The 24,738-nt window shown below is 30.1% G+C and overlaps 4 protein-coding genes across 4 annotated transcripts; all 4 read right to left on the bottom strand.

The window, feature by feature from the left end:
- Nucleotides 1–3,295: 3,295 nt before the first annotated feature.
- LOC124910836 (vesicle-associated protein 2-1-like) lies at nt 3,296–4,980 on the bottom strand. The gene is made up of 5 exons (XM_047451519.1): nt 4,220–4,980; nt 4,051–4,132; nt 3,852–3,967; nt 3,630–3,767; nt 3,296–3,529 (listed from the first exon to the last, which is right to left on the bottom strand). Exons 1-5 carry the CDS (start codon nt 4,304–4,306, stop codon nt 3,422–3,424), a joined length of 531 nt encoding a protein of 176 aa, XP_047307475.1. The 5' UTR covers nt 4,307–4,980; the 3' UTR covers nt 3,296–3,421.
- Nucleotides 4,981–5,093: 113 nt separating this feature from the next.
- Nucleotides 5,094–7,377, bottom strand: LOC124910835 (RGG repeats nuclear RNA binding protein A-like). The gene is made up of 6 exons (XM_047451518.1): nt 6,992–7,377; nt 6,321–6,645; nt 6,016–6,229; nt 5,775–5,933; nt 5,648–5,707; nt 5,094–5,556 (listed from the first exon to the last, which is right to left on the bottom strand). Exons 1-6 carry the CDS (start codon nt 7,158–7,160, stop codon nt 5,359–5,361), a joined length of 1,125 nt encoding a protein of 374 aa, XP_047307474.1. The 5' UTR covers nt 7,161–7,377; the 3' UTR covers nt 5,094–5,358.
- Nucleotides 7,378–12,128: 4,751 nt separating this feature from the next.
- Nucleotides 12,129–13,859, bottom strand: LOC124910138 (phospholipase A1-Ibeta2, chloroplastic-like). The gene has a single exon (XM_047450754.1). It carries the CDS (start codon nt 13,857–13,859, stop codon nt 12,129–12,131), a length of 1,731 nt encoding a protein of 576 aa, XP_047306710.1.
- Nucleotides 13,860–21,607: 7,748 nt separating this feature from the next.
- On the bottom strand, nt 21,608–23,669 carry LOC124945281 (dehydrogenase/reductase SDR family member on chromosome X). Its single transcript, XM_047485683.1, has 9 exons — nt 23,304–23,669; nt 23,143–23,209; nt 23,035–23,063; nt 22,761–22,969; nt 22,554–22,672; nt 22,373–22,468; nt 22,223–22,298; nt 21,974–22,127; nt 21,608–21,906 (listed from the first exon to the last, which is right to left on the bottom strand). Exons 1-9 carry the CDS (start codon nt 23,508–23,510, stop codon nt 21,754–21,756), a joined length of 1,110 nt encoding a protein of 369 aa, XP_047341639.1. The 5' UTR covers nt 23,511–23,669; the 3' UTR covers nt 21,608–21,753.
- Between the last annotated feature and the right edge of the window lie 1,069 nt (nt 23,670–24,738).

The following is a 24,738-nucleotide window of genomic DNA, read 5'->3' as shown; positions in this document are numbered from 1 at the left end:
GACCAAATAAATGATAATAGAAAGAGGGTGAGTGGACCTGAAAATGAATTGACAATTAAATTTTTTGATAAAAGAGATAAAGTGAAAGAGCGAAAAGATATATAATAATAATAATAATAAATTACTTTTTTATTAACTATAATCAACTTATACGAATATCGAATGAATAATAGATACGACGACAACGAGTACCTTATCCGTCGGGTAGTGAAGTACTCATCTCTGTACTCGATTTTTATTTTACTACCCGACCCTAAACTCAAACCCGACAGGTATCTATATTTCTTCCACATGCTCGATTCGTCGGGTACCCATTACCCAAATAAAATATAAATGATAGAATTTACAAAAACAAAATATTGAAGAATAATTAAAGAATAGATAAATTTAAAATAGTAATATCGAAATATAAGAAAAAATAGAAGCATTATTTGTCTATAAGTATGTTATAGATATCGAAGACATAATAACAACGTTGTTATTATTATAATTGAAGAAGAAATGAAGATAAAATATTAAGAAATAAAGATGAAGAAGTGATGAAGGTCAAGTTTTGGATTGTTGAAGACGAACAAATAAAAATAAAAAAGAATTATAATAGAGAAAAAAAAATTATAATAAAAAATTTGTGAAAATTTGTGAAGTTTGGTAAGTGTGAAATGTAAGTAGGAGTGAAAATTTGTGAAGTTTGGGTAAGTGTGAAATGTAAGTAGGAGTGGAGTGTCAATAAGAGTAAAATAAATTTTGTAATTATTATAAAATAGTTAATGATGAGAATGTGAAAGGTCATTTTAATATTTAGTGAAAACAAATAAATATTTATATTAATATAGTCGAGTATTGGGTTTGGTATTCACACACTCCTCATCCTCGACCCCGAACCAATCGGTACCTTCTTCCCTCCTCTATACCTGAGTCCTGACCCGACCTCGAACCCAATTTACAATACCTGAACCTAAACATCGGGTACTCACAGACATGTTAGTACGCATCACCTAATAATATATACCTATACCTGAATCAATCATCTAAATATTTAAAAAAAAAATTAAAAACAGAAATAAAGAAAAAAATATTTATAAAAATTAATATATTTATATTATTTATTTTAAAATAAACTAATTTTTATTTAATATACATATTTATATTAAATATATTTAAAATTATATATATATATAAATTAATATATTCATATAATTAATTTAAAATATATTATTATTTAATTTAAGTCATTTATTAATATTTAAAATTATATAATTTTTAAAAAAAATAATATATTAATATATTTTATTTTTAAATATATTATTTTTTTAATTTAAATCATTTATTAATATTTAAAATTAAATTAATAAATATATATATAATATTAATTATATATAAAAAATAAATAAAAGCCTGAATCAAAACATAGATTAAATAGGTTGAAGCAAGCCTAATATTGTACAACACCACCGCGCAAGAGAAGTTCTTCCTTAGTGAGAAAGGTCTCTGTAAAACCCTAAAGAGGTTTCTCTAAACCCTTGTTTGTGTTTCTTAAAATATGAATGAAGAAGACTATGATCGTTACGGCTCAATGATAGACGATTGCTATATCAGTGAGTCACAGGAGTCATATCTCCGAAAATGCCCTTTTGCAGGCGAAGTGGAGTTTTTGTCCGATGATGATTCTGACGGCAACAATGAAATGCCGGTCAGAATCACCAAGGGTTCGACTTCGTCAAACCCTGGCAATGGAGATGCAATGCAACAGAAGACATCGGATCCTGTAGTACGTGAAAACTCACTGGATCTTCTTTTGGGACTTCAAAACCTCAGTAGCAGTAGCAGGGATGCAGACGATACGATGGAGGTGGAAGGCAATGAGTCTATACAAGAACAAATACCAGACTTGAACAGATCACCCATTAATGTTGTAGATTCGCCACAGATGGGTAAGAAGAGAAAACTTGACTTGACCGAAAATCAAAAAGGTAAAACACCTATAGACGGGAGTTCATCTGTTGCTGGGCAGGAGGAAAAGAGAGATGATCCTCCACTGACCGATCATCAGAATTTGATGAACTTTCTTCTCCATGCTAAAATGGAAATGGAAGGCCATAATAATGATGATGATAATGAAGATGAAGCAGATCTCCTGGAAATAGTGAAGCGGGGCATAGTGTTCACCCGACCCAGGTGGTGGAAAGACGACATACCTTAAACAATAGTTGTATCTCTAATATTTAATTATATTCCTTTTTGTAACCCAGTGACAATTCCTCTATTTTGATATGATTCAAATCTGATCTTGATCTCTTCTCCTTGTTTTTCAACTCGAAGTTCTTAAGCTGCAATGAAATCAATTTGACATATTTTTATGTCTTGTGTGTCTACAACTATGTAACCCACAAACAGCAACAGGACAAAGTAATATATTATTATTAGGGTATGCACTAAATTTCATTCAAACCTTGTACAAATGAACATAATGCCACAGTATCTAGCTCAATCAGAGGGTCAATAGCCCCTTTGAAAAAGGTTCTCTTTTGCTGCACAAAATAAAACAATTGAATTAGGCATCTATTAACAATTCTGGTTGCACAAGGGAGAAAACTGCAACTGATAAATTACAAGGTATCCAAACAATACTGCCGATGTAACCAAGGATCCCTACAACAATCAAAACCTGTTTGAGATGGTTTTGAACGATCGGTGAGATCTGGGGGAAATTCTTCAGAGATTCATAACTCCAACCGGTTGGAGGTGCAGAATTGGATCCAAAGAACTACGAAAACATATACATTCCTCTTTGATTTCTAAATGCCAAAGTTAGAGATCGATTCCTCTTTGATTTCTAAATGCCAAAGATAGAGATCGATTCTGGTTTTTCAAGAGATATTCTCAAACACGCGATAATAATTAATCAGATCAAAGAAGACTAACGCCAATCTATATATACGCAAGAGGCTCTTTTCGAAATTCCCGATTATTGTAAGTTTGAACTTAAATGCTGATCTCTATAGTTTTCTATTTTCTTTTTTATATATAGATCCGGATGAATTATTATAATTTTCTTCTTTTTTTAAATGAAAATTAATAACAAAACATATACAGATTAATTAAACTATCACAAACACATTTTTTTATAAGAAATGAATGAAAATTTTGTAACGTTTTTAATCAAAACTACTTAAACAAATTTAATCTATTTTTTCTAACAAGCATAACTAGTTTTAGTTTTTACCATAAAAAAATGGTGTAACAAACATTTTCAGTTAAAATACATGCTTGTTAGAATACTTAGAATATTCGTGAAGATCGTTGTTTGACAAACTTTTTGGATATCATATAATCTCCAATGAAATCTAAACATTAATTTTCAATAAGAATCAAACTTGAGACATTAAAACAATATACATAATTTAAAGCAATATGGGTGGGATCATTCTTCACTCAAAAGTTTCAAAATGAAGCCAACCGAGAATCCTACCACCACCACTAGGAATGAAAATAAGAAACTGAATAAAGGGTTTCTCCTCTTCGACACATCCTGTACAATTCAAATTCTTGTTAATTATGGCTCCCAGCTTAAATGAGGATATAACAACCAATTAAAGATTTATGTCAGATAGAAAATGCCCAAAACTCACAGTATTGTCTTCATAATCCCTTTTCCCAATCCTAAATGTTTCTTGGTCGTCTTCTGAATCGTCAATAGATGCTTCATGATATACATAGGTAACCTTAACCTTGCATTCTTCTATTGACCATCCACAATCCTTTGTAAACTGTGAAAGAAAACATGAAAAACAGTCAAACATATTAGGAGCAAAACAGTCAAATAGGCTCACTAACCGCTAGACATGTCTTACAGTATCTTGTGAAAGATCATCAACCTCGTCGTGTGGATCAACAATTGTGCTCTGGATGAGAAACTTATCCTTACATTGCATATTTGGAGGGTATTCCTTTTGAGGTTGAAGAGTAACTGAAGATATATTGCAGCAACTTCAAATAATCTATTAGAACAAAGAACAAGCAAACTACTAACAAAGGATTATCATCATTCACCTCTTACAAGACATATTTGCCAAGGCTGTATAACACCTTTGTTTGGACATACTATGTACTTCTCTGGTGAATTTGTTTTTACCTATAAATATGATGAATTGGATTGATAGATAGATAGCATATTATCATTCTGAGGAAGGCATGACAAGTAAATGAATTGGGAGAGTACCTTAAAAGCGACAGAATGTAATCTGTTATTTTCAACTTCAAGAACACAATAAGTTTGTTTTTCCAGCTCAACTAAGAACAGGTACATTGGATTATCAGTTTATTACTATCAATTGAAAGAAAATTAAGGTAGTGCCACACCATTATATGAACAGAATCATTTTCAGAGCCTTTTCCAATTGTATCATTCAAGAACAGATTAGCTTAGAACAATACCTGTTAGCATTCAAGACATATACATATAATTTGACAATGATGTGTACAGACAGATGAAGAAGAACAAAGATAATCGTACATTGGAATTTGAGCACTTTAGGGCGAACCGATATCAATTCATGTTTAGCACCACTCATGATGATGAGAATAGAGAGATTTGCGAGAAATTAAGAACTAATCACGATCCAAGCAATATGACCTGCATGCTTGTATGCATGCAAAGCAGAATCAATCTCATTCCTGATCAGTGAGGGAGGGAAAGAGATGGAACAAAGGAATTCCAGATCCAATGAGATAAATAGAGCGTTAAGGACGGAGTCACTACTAATGATTTTGAATTGGTCAAATAGCAACAATAATATTTGTCTAAAATCAAGGGATTATTTTCTTTCAAAACAAAGTTCTTGTACCCGACCGAGAATGAAATGACTGAGTCACATTTGGAACCAATATGCTTTTATCTCCAAAACCGCACAGGTCTTTGTTAACTGCTGTTAAGTTTTTTATTATGCACAATTAGCGATTTCTTTTCAAAATCCCTTTTATAAACTTCAAAATTCATTCAAAAAATATATATATTGATTCAATCAAACATGCAGTAATAATTGAATTGAAATATTATCAAATATGACATTTTAACAAGGAAATGACAATAACAATAGAGAAAAATAGATTCAAAACTGTTTAAAAGGTTCGAAATGAAGAAAATAGAAAGAAAACAAAGCAACCTAACAACTAAAAAATGCAAATAGATAATCCCACAGGCAAAAGACATCTTAAAAATATACACTCCCTTAAATGAAACAGATTTTCTTTTCCTTTTCTAGAGAAGCAGGGGTGACAGAGAAGACTATGTTGAAACCTTAAAAAGAAGACAAATTTAACAATCCTGTGGTTATATTGCAAATAAAATTAAAACTACCCTCATTTACCACCGAGAGAGGGGAAGTTTGTCTCATCAATGGAAGGAGCAGCCATTTCTGCAGAATCCCATCTGTTGCCACCACCATAGCCTCCTCCAGCTCCACCTCTTCCACCGCCTCTACGTCCTCCTCGGCCACGACCGCGCACGTAATATGCTTCTCCCTCAGCCGGCTTCAGAAACTCATTTATGCTAACAGACTGCATCCCATTTTAACGATTAATACTCTCACAAACAAACAGCTCATATACTTAGAAATATGAATACGAGTAAATGAAAAGGAGTTCAAACCTTTTTAGCACGTTCCTCCTTCTCAGCAGCATCTTTAATGCGTTTTTCCTTTTCAGAACCCTGTCGTTAATCCAAACAGTAAGAATATTGAATAAGCTTTCAGAATATACATGATGATGATGATTACCAGTTTGACAAAGATCTCGGCCTCAGTTTTCTTGCCAGACAGCAGCTGCATAGTTGCAAATTCATTGTCCACTTGAACCTTCCTTTCCTCAGATTTCAGTGCCAACAAAGCCTTCCTCTTCTCTTCCCTTACTTTCTCATATTCTTCCAGAGTCATCTCCTAATACAAACACAATAATCAATCAAACTACATAAATAAAAAAGTTCTAGGGAGAAATTGATGTATGAATGAATGTATATACCTTATCCTCCTCAGGCTCAGGCTGCTTCTCTTCAGCCTCTTTTTCAGCATTCTCCTTGTTGGCAGCATCACCAGATTGTTCCTGATCAGATGGTTTCTCAGCTTCCACATTCTTCTCAACAACTTCATTTACCACCTCTTCAGTCTCAGGAGCAACTTCCTCAGTAGGAGATCCCCAGTTTCCTCGGCCTGAACCTTCACGTTTCACCTCGTTTCTGTATAAAACAATGCCATTATTCAAACACTATCAAATCCAATTCTAAACCAAAAACAAAAAATAAGCAAACAGAATGAAAAGCTACTGACCCACGGCCAGTGCCACTGCGCCTCTCATAATTTCTCCTAGGGCGCTCACCACCTTCCACAGCATCTCCGTTTTCATAATCACGACGCCCACCACGACCACCAGCAGCAGCCCCACCACGAGGACCTCCATAGCCAACACGCCTTTCATAAGGCTTTCCAGACTCTCCATCTTCAGATGCTCTGAATCCTCCTCTAGGAGGACCATTGAAGGAGTTCTCATTGCTGACAGAATCATTACTGAATCCACCACGACGGCCAAAACCACGACCACCAGCACCACCACGACCTCCACCACGTGGACCACCACCATTCCTGGCTTCTCTTACTACTCAGCCAAAAGAGAAAGTTTAGCCTCTAACAGATACAATTAAATCTAACTTTCAACATTAAAACTCAATGAATAATATTATTGATGAAATCAATACAGTGTGGCCTTAGAGAACTACAATGAAATTCAATACCCAACACTCCCTATAAAAGTCAAATCTGATAAAGCACGTACTAAATGAAAACTATTCCGTTTAGCTTTGCTGAGAAATAACGCTAACAATGGAATCAATGAAGAACTCAATTTATATCTAGACCGATACACGTCAATTGATCGGAGGCAGCAAAAACAAGAGTATATAGATATGTAAATAAAAAAAGAAAAATAAGAAGAGGGTTCTGACCAGCCTGTGCAGGTGGGAGGGGTTTGGTTGGAAGAGTCGCCGCCTTGACTGGAAGAACAGCTGGGGCCTTCTTCGGGGCCGATTCAAATTTAAGCTGAGCAGCGATGAGCTGGGTGGGATCCTCGTTGTCATCACCGTCGAGAAGATAGAAAGGGTTTATGGTTGCCATTTGTCAAGGATTCAAATGAAATAGTTGATGTAAAGCTGAAAGCTTTCGAGTCGTTTGAAAGCACAACTCCTAGTGTTTGATTAATCTCATAGTTCGATGAGTAGCAAATCGAAAATTGATGAGAGAGAGAAAGAGAGAGAATATAAATTAGAGCCGACGGCGGCGAGCGAGGGGAAGATGAAGTGAAACACAGAAAACCCTAGCCGGGAGTGTAAGACAGAAAACTGAGATGCTACGCAACTTTATCTTCAAAACCCTACTTGGCTGTATTATGCTGCATGCGCGTTTACCATAAGAAAGGATAGGCACCCGCACTCATAATCTTTATATATTATATTAAAATCGTATATATTTACAAATATTTATTATTTATAATTTAAAAAACAAATATTAATATTTCAAAATATTCTTTTTCTTATATATGAATATTATAAAAAAATAAGAATTTTTTTTATAACTTTCTTTATTTTAAATAAAATATATATATAATTTTAAAGAAAAAATAACTATATTTTAGATTAATTATTTTATTGTTTATATGTTTATTATATATTTATATATTTTAATATATACATTTCTTTTCTCTATATATATATATATATATATATATATATATATATATATTAAAAATAATAAAAATGTTTAAAAAATGACATAAATATTATATTTATTTTAATATATATATATATATATTATTAATTTGTAATTTATAAAATATTATTTTTTATTCAATTCATGACTAAAAGCAAACAAAAAATAGTAAAACATTTTTTTCTATTTTCATATTGAATATAATAATTTCTCTTAATAATATTTTAACAAAAATATGAAACTATGTAATTTGGTTTATATTATAATTCAAATATAAATATCAACGATATTTTTGTGTAATAATGAGATTTAAATTCTTAATATTTTTTATATTATGTACGAGTATTGATAAACTCAACGACTCTTTAGCGAAAACAAGGCCACGAATCCCACGTGGCATTGCCAGCTAGGAGAGAGAAAAAGCAAAACAAAATAAAAAAAAATTAAATATTTCAGTTCCCCCCTCTTTAATCTTCCCTCTCTTTTTCTTCTTTTCATTTATCACTTTCGGCGAACCCCGCCTTCTTCTATTTTCTTCATCTTCTTTCGATCGAAAATGGTAAGAGAACTCCTTCGTGTATGTTCACTTTATTGTCTGCCTTCGTGTTGACTTCATACTATTTTTTCAGGCTGGTGGTTCAGATACATCTCCATACAAGACTCCAAGATCTCTCAGATCTCAAAGGACAAGGTAAATAACATTTTCTCTTTTAGAATCGTAGATCATTTTGATTATTTGGAGATCGTTTAGCTTTTTGCGGTTAGGGTTAGGGTTAGGGATAGGGATTTTAATGATTTTAACGATAGAAAACTATGATTATTGTGTATTTGCTGCATTATGGGTCCGGAAATGGATGGTTTAAAGACCCGAAAGTATGATTGTATAATGTTTGGCTGTTATGGGTCCCGAAAATGTGGTTTCGGGACCCGAAAGTATGATTATATAATGTTTGGCTGTTGTTATGGGTTTAGTTGCAGAACTAATTTCAATTAGGGTTGTAAAAATAAACCATTTCTGGTCTCGAAACCACTCATTTCGGGTCCCGAAACCACTCATTTCGAAAAAAAAAAAATTTTGGCCGTTTCGGGTCCCGAAACCAGCTTTTCTGGTCCCGAAACAAACTTTTCTGGTCCCGAAACTAGCATTTCTAGTCCCGAAACCAGCATTTTTTGTCCCAAAATCACCATTTTAGGGTAATTTCAAACTCCAAAATGGTTTCTATACGATTTTTTATAGCTATTTAATTTACTTTTTAAACCAATAATCTAATTGTAATGTTAATTTGATTTGTAGGTCATGTATGAAGATCCAGATCTTCTTATTGATCAAGTTAATGAAGAAATTAGATTATTTGAGATCTCTCAAATTGTAACATTGTAAATAAATTTTTATTTATGTAAATTTATAGTATAACAACATTATCTTCAATTTTTTTTTCTAAGATTCATTATAATGTTTCAGATTAAAAAAAATTCAAAAAAGTGTCCCGAAATCACTCATTTCGGGTCCCGAAACCCCTCATTTCTGGTCCCGAAACCCCTCATTTTTTATTTTATTTTTGGCCTTTTCTGGTCCCGAAACCAACTTTTCTGGTCCCGAAACTAGCATTTCTAGTCCCGAAACCAGCATTTTTTGTCCCAAAATCACCATTTTAGGGTGATTTCAAACTCCGAAATGGTTTCTATACGATCTTTTATAGCTATTTTATTTCATTTTTAAACCAATAATCTAATTGTAATGTTAATTTGATTTGTAGGTCATGTATGAAGATCCATATCTTCTTATTGATCAAGTTAATGAAGAAATTAGATTATTTGAGATCTCTCAAATTGTAACATTGTAAATAAATTTTTATTTATATAAATTTATATTATAACAACATTATCTTCAATTTTTTTTTCTAAGATTCATTATAATGTTTCAGATTAAAAAAAAATCAAAAAAGTGTCCCGAAATCACTCATTTCAGGTCCCGAAACCCCTCATTTCTGGTCCCGAAACCCCTCATTTTTTTTTGGCTGTTTCAAGTCCCGAAACCAACTTTTCTAATCCCGAAACTAGCATTTCTAGTCCCGAAACCAGCATTTTTTTGTCCCAAAATCACCATTTTAGGGTGATTTCAAACTCCGAAATGGTTTCTATATGATCTTTTATAGCTATTTTATTTCCTTTTTAAACCAATAATCTAATTGTAATGTTAATTTGATTTGTAGGTCATGTATGAAGATCCAGATCTTCTTATTGATCAAGTTAATGAAGAAATTAGATTATTTGAGATCTCTCAAATTGTAACATTGTAAATAAATTTTTATTTATGTAAATTTATAGTATAACAACATTATCTTCAATTATTTTTGTTTTTCTAAGATTCATTATAATGTTTCAATTTTAAAAAAAAATTCAAAAAAGTGTCCCAAAATCACTCATTTCGGGTCCCGAAACCACTCATTTCGAAAAAAAAAAACTTTTTTTTTTTGGCCGTTTCGGGTCACGAAACTACTCATTTCGGGTCCCGAAACTAGCTTTTTTAGTTCCGAAACCAGCTTTTTTGGTCTCGAAACTAGCGTTTCTTGTCCCGAAATCACCATTTCAGTGTGATTTCAGACTCCGAAATGGTTTATATACGATCTTTTATGGCTATTCTATTTCTTTTTTAAACCAATAATCTTATTGTAATGTTAATTTGATTTGTAAGTTATGTATAAAGATCCAGATCTTTTACAACCCTAATCTAAATCGATTCAGCAGCTAAACCATAAACGTTAAACATAAATATTGATATGATAATCATTTCGAACGGAAGATAAACGAAAGAAAGAAAAAAGACTTTCTATTTCAATCGATCGGAAGAGAAGAGTCGATGAAACGTTTCAGTAAGTCGACGTGAGTTGGGTTTTGGGAAATTGAAACGAAAAATAAAGAGAGAGATTGTCGTGGGGGTTTTGGTTTTGGGAAAAAATGAAACGTTTCATAAACGAAAGAAGTCTTACCATTTCGATCGATCGGAAGAGAAGTCGGTGAAAATGAAAGAAGAGAATCGCCGGTGAGTTTAAGAAAATGAAACAAAAGAGAATGAGAGAGAATGAAACAAAAGAGAAAGAAAGAATATGATTTTGGTTTTAGGGGGAAATAGAAGAGAGAGAAAATAAGATTTTGGTTTGGGGGGAAATAGAAAGTTTCAATTTTATTTTTTCGCTAACTTGTCGTTGAGAATATCATTTCTCATTATGTACATACAGAAATTAATAATACTTTTTTTGCTAAAATAAAATTAATTTTATCTTTTAGCAATAAAAAAAACTCTTCTTTAATAAGGCTCAATTGTTTTAGGCATGACTCATGAGTAACCATTGGAAAAAGGAAAGGCCCAAACTATATTTTGGCAGATCCATTATATCTCTTTTGTATCACTTAGATATAAATATGAATAAACTAGGGAAAAGTTATTGTGTATAAATTAAATTATATGTATTTAAGTATTTAAAAATAAGTTGGATAATCTATAAAAAAAAATTAATAAGTTCAAACAAATAAACTGAATTACATTAACTTATAGTTAGTTCTCATCTCCATTTCTTATAACTATTTTTTTTTTTAATTTACAAAATTAACACTATTTTAAAATTTAAACCTTATTATCATTTTTCATAACTATTGACATTAAGAATAATGGACGTATTAATATTTGAGAGATTAATCTCTTGTATGAGAAATATGTAATATTTTTTTAAAATAATGATATCATTTCATACCCAAATAAGTAGTTCTATTATATGTATTGGAACAGCTTAATATTGTGATGTCATGTACATTTAAATTTTATTTTATCAAACTTAACAAATATCTTTAATTCATATTTATTTTCGTTTAGTATATATAAATAAATTTTTTATTTGTAATGATTGAATTCCAATGGATAATAAATTAGAAAAATGATGTTGGTGATATATTGGATTGACTTTTTTTTTACATAAGGATTGGTCTGTCTTAACACTAGCCCTAACTTATGAGTTTATCGAGATTATCTATGGTTAGCCCTGATTATATATATAAACAAAGAATATTATTAATACAATTGTAAATTAAATTAGTTGTTTTTAAATCATCTAAAACAAATTACCTGTTTAAATACAAGATATATAATTCAACATATATTATCTATGTTATAATATATATCTCACATATTTGAATTACTAGTAATCTCAATAATGTATTTGCATTGTACTGTTTTTCTTTGGAAGAAGCTAAAGAATGTATTGGAATCATTGTATCTACTTCAATTATGTTTCATTTGATCTATCCTGATATATTTTAGTTACAAGAGTGATTTGGCAAGTAAAGTAAATATATATTGAATAAATATATATCTTGGTTTAATTAATTTGGTGGGTAAACAGGAACTCTATCTAATATTTGTCTACTCTCAATATTATTATGACTCAATGTTTTATTTGTGTATAATTGCTTCACATTAGAACTCTGTTCATTTACCAATTTCCACAAACTCCTCTTAGCATTTGGTCTAAAAGGACAATTTGATGACAAAAACCCATCCACCAAATGTAGATATGCCTCTAGGTCATGACAACATGCTACATCCGCATCCGGTTTCAAATATGGCGACATTTTCGTGTCCAACCGCAACTCCGTCCCAACATGAGAATAAGCCCACGGCATGTTATCGTCTAGAACATCCAACACTCCCGTCGCACTCCCCGAGCTTCTTAGCTTCTTGTCGAGTTCTTCGCTTGCGAAAATACCCGGAACACGAGTGATTATGTCTTGAGAGTTTACTATCCTTAGAACCTTAACCTTTTTTGCATTGAGCCGGTTGGAAAAACATCGGTTACCAACCCTAGGACTACCAAACGAGAATACAGCCACCGGGGGAGGGTTTGGGGCGCACGAGCTTAACTCGTCGGCCACCAATAGAGCTAGGGCTGCACCGAGGCTATGCCCGGTCACGGTAATGCTTAATGTTTCGCCTTTGAATTGGTTTATTAAGCGTTTGATTTCTTGGGTTACGGTTTCGGATAGACTAGGTACGTGAACTCCATGTGTTTTGAATAGACTTAAGAACCCACATTGCACTTTGGGTTGGTCCCGGGTCGGGTTGATTTGAACCAATAAGTCACGGAAATTCTCGGCCCATTCTAGACAAGTTGAAGTTCCCCGGAGGGCAATCACGATGTCTCTTCTCCCCATCCGGGCTATCTCCCTTTGGTCATCGCAAACCGCAACATACCCGACCCAACTAGTTCTCTGGGTCATCCACCCGAGATCCGGTGCCACCTCATCGACCCACTTAGGAAGGCCGACTGATGACGTGGCGTATAATTCTTTAGTGACTTTGTAGGACTTGTCGGGAAGTGCTACCTGACGGGGGATTGGGGCTTCGTTTGAAACGGTGGCGGGGTTTAAGTGGAACTCTTGGTATGCGGCTTGGATAAACTCGCCGTACCGGACAACTTCTCGCCGGAGATTGTTGTCTAATGGGTCGAGGAGACCGGCCCAGTCATTGCAGCCGTGATATTCTCGCCACCGGCTGCCGAGTTTGTTTTTGGGAGAATATTCCATTGAATTCGAGAGCAAACGTTGTAGCCTCTTGATATGAATTGGGGGTATTTCCTCGGCTACCTTCCGTTTGGTCAGAATTCCGTTTGTTAAATTTAGTCTCTCCATAAACCCTGACCTTCCCCTGTTTTCCGGCAATCTCTTTGAATCTGGGTCCGGTTCAGGCGGACTTGGCTGTGACTGTATCTTGAGGATATTCTCCAGATTGGAAAAGTGTTTTCTGGTAGATTCAGATATTTCCTCGACCACCTTTTGTTGGTTCAGAATTCCGGATAAATTCAGTCTCTCCAGAAACCCTGACTTACCCCTGTTTTCTGGTAATCTCTTTGAAACTGGTTCTGTTTCTGGCGGACTTGGCTGTGACTGTATCTTGAGGAAGTTCTCCAGATTGGAAAGGTATTTTCTGGTAGATTCAGCTGGTCGGAAAGTCTGAAGATTCTCCGGGGAGGATTTTCTTTTTAATTCCGACATGTTAATCTTGAAGCTGACACCAGTCTGGGTTTGAACTGGAATCCTCGATCCGGTCTGCATCATGTTCATATATATATATTTAGAGAGAGAGAGGGAGAGAGAAATTTATTTACGTACCAAATGGTAGAAATACACAATGGTAGTTTATATAGAAAATGTTTTGAATTCACGGATAAAAGAATATTATAGCCAATGAGACAAAAGAATGCCACATCACATGATCATTAAAATAAAACACCCAAACACAATAGACCATATAATTAATGAGGAATTATCAACTAAACAAAAGGTAAGCGAAAGCAAGACCATGAATCCGACGTGTCTTGTCACGTTGTTTCCATGTTTCGAAACGCACAATTCGAGTTCTGACACGCTCATTTTGGGTATCGAAAACATTCATTTTAGGTCCCGAAACGCTCATTTCAGAACCATAAATTATTATTTTTTGTTTCGAAATGATCTTTTCGAAACATTTTTAACATTCTCTCCTACCCACGTGCGTTTCGGGACAATTTTAATTTTTTTCTCCTACCCACATGTCAGACATTAAAAAAAAATGTTAAGTTTATCGTTTTTCATAATTAATATAAGGTTCAAAAATAAAAATATTAATTATTAATGGTCAATTTATTGGGGGTAATATTCGTTTAAAATATATATATATATACAACAGAAGGTAAATTTGAGCCGCACGGATCATGGAGAGACTTCTTTGTCTACGACATTAATTAAGAATCCAACAACTCACCTCATATTTGTCAACGTATTCAATGTTTGATTCGTTGAATGCTCTTTTTTCACACCTTCGATCGTATTTTTAATTAATTATTTCTATACTGGGTATATTCTTATAAGAAAATAAAAAAAAAACAATAACTTAGGTTAATATTAAAAATATTGTTTAGGATATAAATAATACTTACCGACCAAGAATTTGGTTTGGATTGGGGAACACCACCAAAATTAATTATATGTGTTTGACAATTCTAAATCTTTTTTAATATGTTTGCTTCCCATGGGCCAAGCCAAGGCCTTGGAGGACGTCCTTTAATATAAATATATTATTATTATTATTATTATTGTGAATATTAATGTTGCTTGACTACCCTACCTACATACATACAAATAAATTAAATAATTATGAATATGTATTTAAGTCTAATAATTTTGTAGTATAAAATTATTTGCTCTGGGTAGGGTGATTAGTATAAAATAAATTTAAAAGAGACTTTTTTTTAACAAGACTTAAAATTCAACACCTATACACTTTTAGCTATTCTTAATTAATTAAGTAGTACTCTTACATAATTACAATATTATAACCAATTAGAATTTTTAAAAAATCTGAATTTATTAAAGTTAAATAATAAATGATCAATTGAAAATATATAGAATTAAGAATTATATAAAATTTGAGACCGTCAAGACTAAGACCAAAAGACTTGTTGTATTTTTAATAGTAAAATGTACCATGCCTCAGGGGAGGGACATGCACAAATTATTTTAATAGGATAATTAATTAATTTATAAGGTCAAAGGCTATATATATATCTGAAAGTAGATAGGGATATTAATATATATATATATATATATATATATATATATATATATATATATATATATATATATATATATATATATATATTAATCCAAATGTATGAAAAGTTAGAACAAGTACCTTATAAATAAATAATAAAAAATGAAAGGTAATCCTATAAATATATCAAATTAATTAAATGATAAATTAAATTAAGATTAAGTTAAGAAGAAGTTGACATATTTAGTTAAGTTTGTAATTTGATAGAAATAAAAATTAAAGGACTAATTTGATATATTGTCTTGTTGTCCCACAATATTCCAACGCGCCTAAAATTTGATAATAAGAAAAGAGTCAACTGCCTTATCCTTTGGTTATAAAAGAAAACCATTGTCCTTTTAATGAAACGGTCAACTATAATTTTGTGAAAATAACGTAGTCACTTGTAGCTGTGACGTGTTAATATGACTTATTTATTATTTTTCTAAATAATAAATATTGCATGAATTAGACACAAATTTAACTATTAATTTTAAGGGAGGATTAAATTCGTAATTTTTTGTTTTTATCGTTTAAACATAGAGGGTTTACTTTTAAAAATTTATTATTCTTAAACAGGGTTTAATTTTTCATGAAATGAATATGAAGATTAATAAAAAATTAATTAGTGTTAAATGGTGATGTGGTCAATATATATAGAAAAGTATTGGAGTTGAAATAGTTAGGTAAAATACTATGTGTAGAACGAGAGTATAAATGAAGGCCGCGTATAAACAAACAAAGTGATTATTATCACTGACCCACTCACATAAAAGCGGCTATAAGTCTCCCTACCAACACTTGAATAAACATCCTAAATTATCATTACAATAACACACAATAATACAAATATATAATGATGCTTAAAATTTAAATTGTTTGAATTGTCGAGTCAAGAACTATGGTTAATTTGGATATATATATATAAGAGTGAGTGGATATTTGAGTCGGATATTTGTGGGTTGACCCGTCCATAAACTCAAAACGGTTAAAAATAAAATTAAAAATATTAAAAATATGTTTCGAACTTACAATTTAACAAAATCAAGTACTTTAACTGATAAAATTTTAAATTTTAAATTCAACACCAAATTTGATAAATACGGGACATTTTAATATATAATAATGCTTAATTTTCAAAATATCCGGATTGTCGGGTCGAGAGTTGTGGTTAATTTAGATATATATGTGAGAGTAATGAATATTTGGGTCAGATTGTGTTCGCCCGCCTATAAACTTAAAACGGTTAAAAATAAAATTAAAAATGTTATAAGTATGTTTCGAATTACAACATAACAAAATAAGTACAACTCTTTAACCAACTAGGCTAATAAGACTTTATATTTTTAATTCAACACAAAATTTGATGAACGTGGGACATTTTAACAATATAAGTTTAATTTTTTAATTAACTAATATATATTAATATATATATATATTATATAATGATGCTTAATTTTCAAAATATTTAGGTTTTGGGTTGAAAGTTGTGGTTAATTTGGAAATATATGTGAGAGTAATGGATATTTGAGTCGGATTGTGAGTTGACCCGCCCATAAATTTAATACGGTTAAAAATAAAATTTAAAATGTTATAAATATGTTTCAAATTTACACTAATAAGACTTTATATTTTAAATTTAACACAAAATTTGATGAACGCGAGACATTTTAAGTTCAACTTATTAGCTAACTAATATATATATATATATATAAAATATGATGTTTAATTTTTAAAGTGTCCGAATTGCCGGGTCGAGATCTGTGATTAATTTAGATATATATGTGAGAGTAAATTAAAAATGTTAATACATTTTAACCGTATTTTTTTTCGATTCTTATATCATTACTCGTGCAAATTCACGAACTACATCCTAATTAGTAATAATGTTTATTGATAATTTTAAATGTTTGTTTTTACAGAGCTCTTCAATTTAATAATACAATATTCTTTGTTATGAGTTGTCCAAAATTATGGTTATTTTCTTAAAAATTTGGTAACATTGCTATAAAATATGTAGCAATAGAAATATATTGTTTAAAGTGCTAAAATATATGGTCGAAAGTCTAATTTTAATTGCAAAGTCAAACCTGAAGTTTGACCTAAGATATTTGTTTTAAGTGATCCCCATGTCATTGGTCAAGGTCAATATTTGATCTTTCTAAACTCTTACTATTTGCTACATACAATAAACACTATTTTCGTACATTTTTTTAAAGTCACCTTATTGTTTCGAATATATAGCTAGTTATAATAAATATACATTAATTAAATGTAGACTAATGGTATTATGGGCGAGTTTACATTAAGGCTTAGTTGGACTTAATTTCACAAGGGAATATTTTTTTACTAACTATACCTAGGAATGATGTCTCATTATATATTGAAAAATTGAATTTATTTTTAATTAGATTTCAACCCCACTTGTGATGACATATAATTCTGTAATTCAAACAAATATAATATATATATATATATATATATATATATATATATATATATATATATATATATATATATATATAATTCTTGTTTTGAATAACTTTAGAATTAGAATTAGAATTAGAATTAGACTAATTTTTAATTTTTAATTCTTAAGTTGAATATATTATTTAGAATTTTAATGAAATTCAATACAGTGTAATTTTATAATTCTTAATTCTAATGTTTTAAATAGTAAATTATAATTTCAATTTTTTTATATTTTTAATATATTTTTTTAATTTAGTAAGATATCCTTTTGAATTTATATATATAAATTTTTAATTTAAAAAGTTTAAATATTAAACATATATTTATTTTTGAATTTAAGAATTTATAATGTTGAACAAATATAATTTTTAATATATAAAGTTAATACATTGAATTGATATTATTTTTTAATAAAAATCGAAAATTAAAAAAATCTCTTAACAATTGAGTTATCTTAATTAGTTGCATCAAACTAATATTTAAATAAAATAAATAATATATATTAAAATTATTTTTTTCAAATATAAGAATTAAAATTAAATTACAATCTTCTAATTTTCTAAATATGATAATTCGAATACCAATTCTCATTAAATTAAAATTTTAATATAAATTCCAATTCCAATTTAACCATCGGATACTTTTAATATAATAAAGTGATAATAACACCTATAATTCCCTAATTTTTCAATCTAATTAACCATCAATCAAATCCATTTAAAAATAATTCACCTTTATTTTTTCCAAATTCAATTTTTTTTCAAACACATTATAACTAATTCTTTGATCTAACCATATCCACTCATTTTATTTATTTATTTTTAAACGATAATTTATTTCTTTAGAAGATCCCATACCCTATATAATCATTTATTCAACCTCAACATAATTCATTTTTAGTATTAAAATCTTCTGCACACCTATTTTTCATCATTTCACTTTATCTAATAAAATTTATTTGATATATTCTCTTTAATCTTTCTATGTCATCTATTTAAAGAGTAAAAATTTATGAGTTTTTAAAAACTAGTTTTAAAATAAATTAACACAAACAAACTTTTTTATCAACAACCCATAAAACTCAAATATCAAACAAGCTCTTAGGTTTTGAGACTTCAAATGTTTACAAACGGGTCAATGTTGAAGGAAATTATAGTTAGCCGTCCAGTATATATTAATGGAGAATGATTATAAAAGTGATGATGGTGAAAGCTAATTTCATTTGTTTTCAACTAAATAAACGGAGCCGCAAATCACCGTCCAATAATTTCTTCACCGACTATATTACAGATTCAAATATATAGTGCCAAAATTGCATTTTATGAACAAATAAAGACATTTATAATTCGAGAAATTATAATCAGGGGAATTCAATAAAATGTAATTAAGTTACAAATTTATTGTAGTTTTGAATTTAATGTAAATAAAAGTTCTAAAATAAAATGCACCTAGAGAGAATTGAATGAAGGATACATAATTACTTGTTTTTTCTAGACTGAACATAAGTCCAACTCAATCCTACCTAGATCAGACCTTGCTTATAAAAAAACAACTAAATAAACAGTATAAACATTGACCAAACTAACAAGAATATGGACCACTACAACTGCTTGATTTAGATGTTTGAAGATCATGACTATATATAGTTAATATTATTAAAACAAATATTGTCTACATAACATGAATGATGAATATTCCAAAGGCGTGACATTCAACTTAGTTTCAAGGAGGAGCGGGTCTATATAGGGTTCAGTGCACTCAAAAAAATAAAAACTTACATTTATTCATAATTTTTTCGTTATTTTTTAAGCACACAAATATATTTTCACTCCACCGGCCCAAATACGAGACCACAAAAATATATAAGCAAATGTTTTTTTAAAATTTTTGTTTTACTTAAGAATTAAACCATTTAATTGTTAAATACTACTTGATGGTCTTCTAACGTCTCTACGCGCACATAGATATTTTCTTTTGAGAAATTGCTGGGAAATTAAGATGAGAAACCTAAACTGCCAAGGAAGATATATTTTGAATATATTAACTATTAATTTATGTTCTAAACCTTACTGAAAAACAGTATTAAAGAAAAAACCATAAAAACCCAAAGAATTTAGACAAATAAAACCATTTTTTAATATATATTATATTAGAATAATATTTTAAACCAGTTCAAATGACAATAATTATTGACTAAAAGAGATTAAAAAATCACTATTCCACTTAAAACCTACCCAATTATGAATATTTATTCCATATGATAAGCCTCTCTTTTATTAATGTTTTTTCAATTTCATTTTTTTTCAATCCAACTACTTTGAATTGTTACTTGAGAAAAATAATAATTATATAACATTTGTACTTAATGCGATGGGATTTATACTAACCACCCTACACAACTTAATCCAATCTTTTATTATAATTTATAAGTACCTGAGCCAATAGTTTGTTTGATCTTGAATTTTTTATGATTTTAAAAAAAAATTATCTATAAAAATTTAAGTTATTTGTAAATTTGTATATTGAATTATTAAAATGATATTTTGTATTTAAATTTTAATAAATATAAAGTAAAAATATTTAAAATAATAAAATAAATTCCTAATGCTCCAAGTAAACTAATGAACAGAATCTTTGAAGCTCTCAACTACCCACAAATCTTCAATAAATAAGTAAATTCCAAGTTAGATCATCAACCCTTCTTTCATTTTGTCAAACATTGGTTGACATTTTACCAACAAATATAATTAAATTAAAACAATTATAATCAATATTGGAATAAAATATTTTAATGTAATAGTACTTAAGAGCTCATGTATATAAAGTTATAAGTTTGAGTTTTTATACACAAAATCCTAATTGATTTATGTATATATATAATTATTTTCAATAACATAAGGTAATATTTAAATGTGAACTATCCTTTTTTTTATAAACTTGACTTTGAAATGTCAAAAATATTGTTGAAGCATTGAAACTATAAACTAAAGTATAAGAAGCAATATTGAATTAGGTTATCAAATAGAATGAAAATATGACTGTCACACTTAAACAAGTAATATATAAGAGTAATTTGGGGAAGAAGAAGTAGTACTAGTATTACTACTAGAAGTGGATGGTGATGTAACTGGTTTACATTTCAATGAGAAAAAGCATAATCAAAGTTGATGCAGAAAGATAGAGTCTTCAATTTCAATATCTAAGCCAAAAAAAGTAAGACATTAAATCAGATATTCTTTAAGGGTTGGTGGAGATTATTAAATTCTCTGCCCATAGATTACAAGATCATACTTTTTCACTTTACAAATTGGAAATTAAGGCATTTGTGTTTGATCTTATGGTATATTTGACATAATCAAACCCGAATACTGAACAATATACGAGTTGTCAATTTCAAATAAAGCGATATATATTTCGAGTGTGGATAAGTCTTATTCTATGCTTTACTTTCTCCCCCAAGAAGCAGCAAGGAAACAAGGCTTGTGTTTGAATGTTCAATATTTGTGTTGGTAAGATTTTGACTAAAGTTATTTTCTCTACATGAATTAACTCCTTTGTATCTTAGCTGGGTTACAGTATAAGGAGTGACCCACAGAAGGAAACTTCCCTAGTTTTTGCATTGTCTTAGATTCTCCAATTTCCGGGTTTTTATTCTTTTAGCTTTCTCAAATTCTTCGAACCAGCAATCTTCTGTTTAATGGTGTAAATAGCTCATTAATCAGTATTGCACAAAAAACATTATATGATACAAGGCAAAAGATACGAGTTGTTTAAGCCAGTAAAATGAATTTAGTATCCTAAAAGGGTGTATATATAACTATTGTATTGAAGTATGTAATCTTACAGGTAAACCAATAAAGAAACTGCAAAATTAATTAAGTTTTAGAGTGTGTACATTGGATAAACAGATCATAAGCCATTGACATTATTGTGCTGCTGCAACTCCATAAATATGTCATTAGATGTAGCCCAGAGTTTCTTCCCCAATGCTGCATTGTATGAAAGGGTAGAAGAGTCTATTGTCCTACCCTTGCCCCCGAAAAAATATGCCCCAGATATTTCCTGTAAATGAGATATATATATAAGGGTTTATTCAGAAGAGAATGGATGCAAACCATGGTTTACTTACTGGAGGTGCTAGTGCAGCATCGATAATCGAGTGGATTCCAATTTCAGGCGACTGCAGAAGTCCAAGAAGCTTTAAAACACTGAAAGCTGTACACGACAGAAATTTTGGAATCTCTCGCATGATTCTTGTTCTAACTACCCCAGGATCAGCAGCACTTCATTTTCCCAAAACAGACAAAAAATTACACAAATGAACCTCATTTTAAGTACCATGTATTTAAGAATGAAATCCACATATTTAGTTACTTACATAACAGAGATTTGATGAGAATTTTCCATTGCATTAAACTGCTGATGCAGCTCGTAGGAGAAGAGTAATATACACACTGACAAATGGAAACTTTAATTTAAAAATTATGGTCAACAACATTAATGTAAGTAAATAAATAAAACTGCTTACACTTGGAGAACTCGTATATCTGTGCATAAGGATATCTTCTAGATTTTGAGAACATTCGTCCGCAAACACTCTCTTTGTCAACAACCTGTAAGTCAGCTACGACAGACAGAGCAAGGTTCATCAAACTGTTTAAAAATTAAAAAGATTCATTCACTAAGTAAGGATAGTGAAGAAAGTTCACCATTTCGATGTGTAAAAGAAGTAACATTAACAACCCGTGAAGGAATTAAGCTGTTTTGAAGAAGCGGTTGTAGGACCTTGGTAAGGCAAAATGAACCAATGTAGTTAGTAGCCATCATTCTGTAAGAAATAAAAAATATACATTTGATTACTGATCATACATAGCATCTGAAATTAGATATAAATCGAAAGAATTATTGTTTATAACTGATCATAGCCTTCAACTGTGGATCTAGATGACGTTGCTAGAATCCCTGCATTGTTGATCAGTAGTTGAACTGAAGAATGCAAGTTGGAATCCAAAAGCCATTTCTCAAGGGAGGCTTTAAACTTCATTATGGATGGGAAGGACGACATATCTACCTCAAAAGCTTTCAAAAGAGCACTTTCATTCTGCATTCTAATGTCTTCAACCACCTGAATAAAAAAAATCATTAACATTATAAGAAAGGTAACACAATGAAGGAAGGAAATCACTATACCTTTGACAGTTGATTCGAAGATCTTCCAACTGCACATAGAAACAAAGACAATAACATTTATGGGAAATTCAACTATAGTTTTAAACTTAATGTGAAACATAAGAATACCTAGAATAACAAAGAATCCCTCTTTCGAAAGTGCATAAGCAGCTTGAGCTCCCAAACCAGATGTTGCCTTTAAAAGAAGTACAGATTTGTCAACTCAATGTCTAATTTGTTTTCATAATTATAATCAAATAAACCCAGATAAGATTATTTGATGGACTTACACCGGTGACAATACAGACGGATCTTCCAGCTGCCATTGTTGTAGATAAGGAACAACGTGGATAAGAAAATGCTTTCCTTCGAAGAAACCCATTAAAGATTAACTGAAAATATGAGAAAATGATGGAGATTGTCCAGAGAACGCCCATCCTCCAGAATTGCAATGTACAGACGAAACTCAGAGCTTCCCATAGATCATTTAACACCATTTTCACTGCTCAATCTCAACTAAAACTAAAACTTTAACTCATCCGAGAAGACCCTTTACTGAGTTAAGGTTGTCGACGCCGACAAAGACACTATCTCCTTTACCAGGTTTACGACGTTATCTTCACCGGCTCCATCATCTGTGTCCGGCTGCTAGTTCGCATACAGAATAGGGTTTTTTTTATTTGTTAGGTTCGGTTTGTTTAGGCTAGTTTAATTTTTCATATTATTTTTTTATTTCTACAAATTTGTTTTTGACAAATTAAAAATTGAAATCCAAGCATCCTTAAGAAATAGTTTATATTTTAAAAAACAATATTTTGATTAAATTTATAAAATTATTTTAATTGTTATTGTTTTATAGTTGTAGTCCTTGAAGTTTGAATTACCAAAAGATAATAGACTTATTTTGGAAGAGACTGACAAATTTAATTTAGATAAATTCTTAAATTAGTTAACTTTTTTTTATTTCCTTAATTCTCAAATTTAAATTTTGTTTTTAACCCCACAAAACGGCATTCACTCAAATTAATGGTTTATAAGATTTTACGTTACAAAATAAATAAATGTAAATAAAAAATACAAATAAAAAATTTAATATAATTGATATTGTAAATATAATTTTATTTTTTATAATCTAATTTACTTATTACTATTTTAAAATTAATTTAATATTTAAATAACTTAAAAAATCAATATATATAATATTTAATTATATAAATAAATAATCATAATATATAACTAATATTTTAAAAATTAATAATAAATTCTTAATTTTAAAGTTTAGACCTGATTTTGACTTAAGTTAGTAGATTATAAATGCAAATTTTACCTTTCCTTTAGTACAATAGTGTAAAGCCCACTACTTTAATGGTCTATCAACTAGAGTAGGCCCAGTTTTCCTTTAAGTTATTGTTTAAATACCGATAAATACATTTAAGAAAAGCCCACGTAAACCTGATTCCTTCAAATACAAAATCATTGTGAATATTATCATAATTAATGTAAATTAATTGATTATTTATACTAAATGAGATGGTTGTCCTTACAAATTGTCTCGTGTAACGAGTTTCTAATACTATAATATTATATGGGTATTATATTATACAATATTATAGAGTATAATATTTTTTTATATTTAAATATAAAATGATAAATCTTCTTAGTTAACATTCACTTCAATAATTTAAAGTGGATTGTAAAATTAGAATTAATGAAATATAACATGTG

This window comes from Impatiens glandulifera, chromosome 7, assembly GCF_907164915.1.
Source record: "Impatiens glandulifera chromosome 7, dImpGla2.1, whole genome shotgun sequence".
Classification (NCBI taxonomy): domain Eukaryota; kingdom Viridiplantae; phylum Streptophyta; class Magnoliopsida; order Ericales; family Balsaminaceae; genus Impatiens; species Impatiens glandulifera.
Note: the sequence above shows the minus strand (reverse complement) of the source record. Positions and strands in the feature narration are given on the sequence as shown.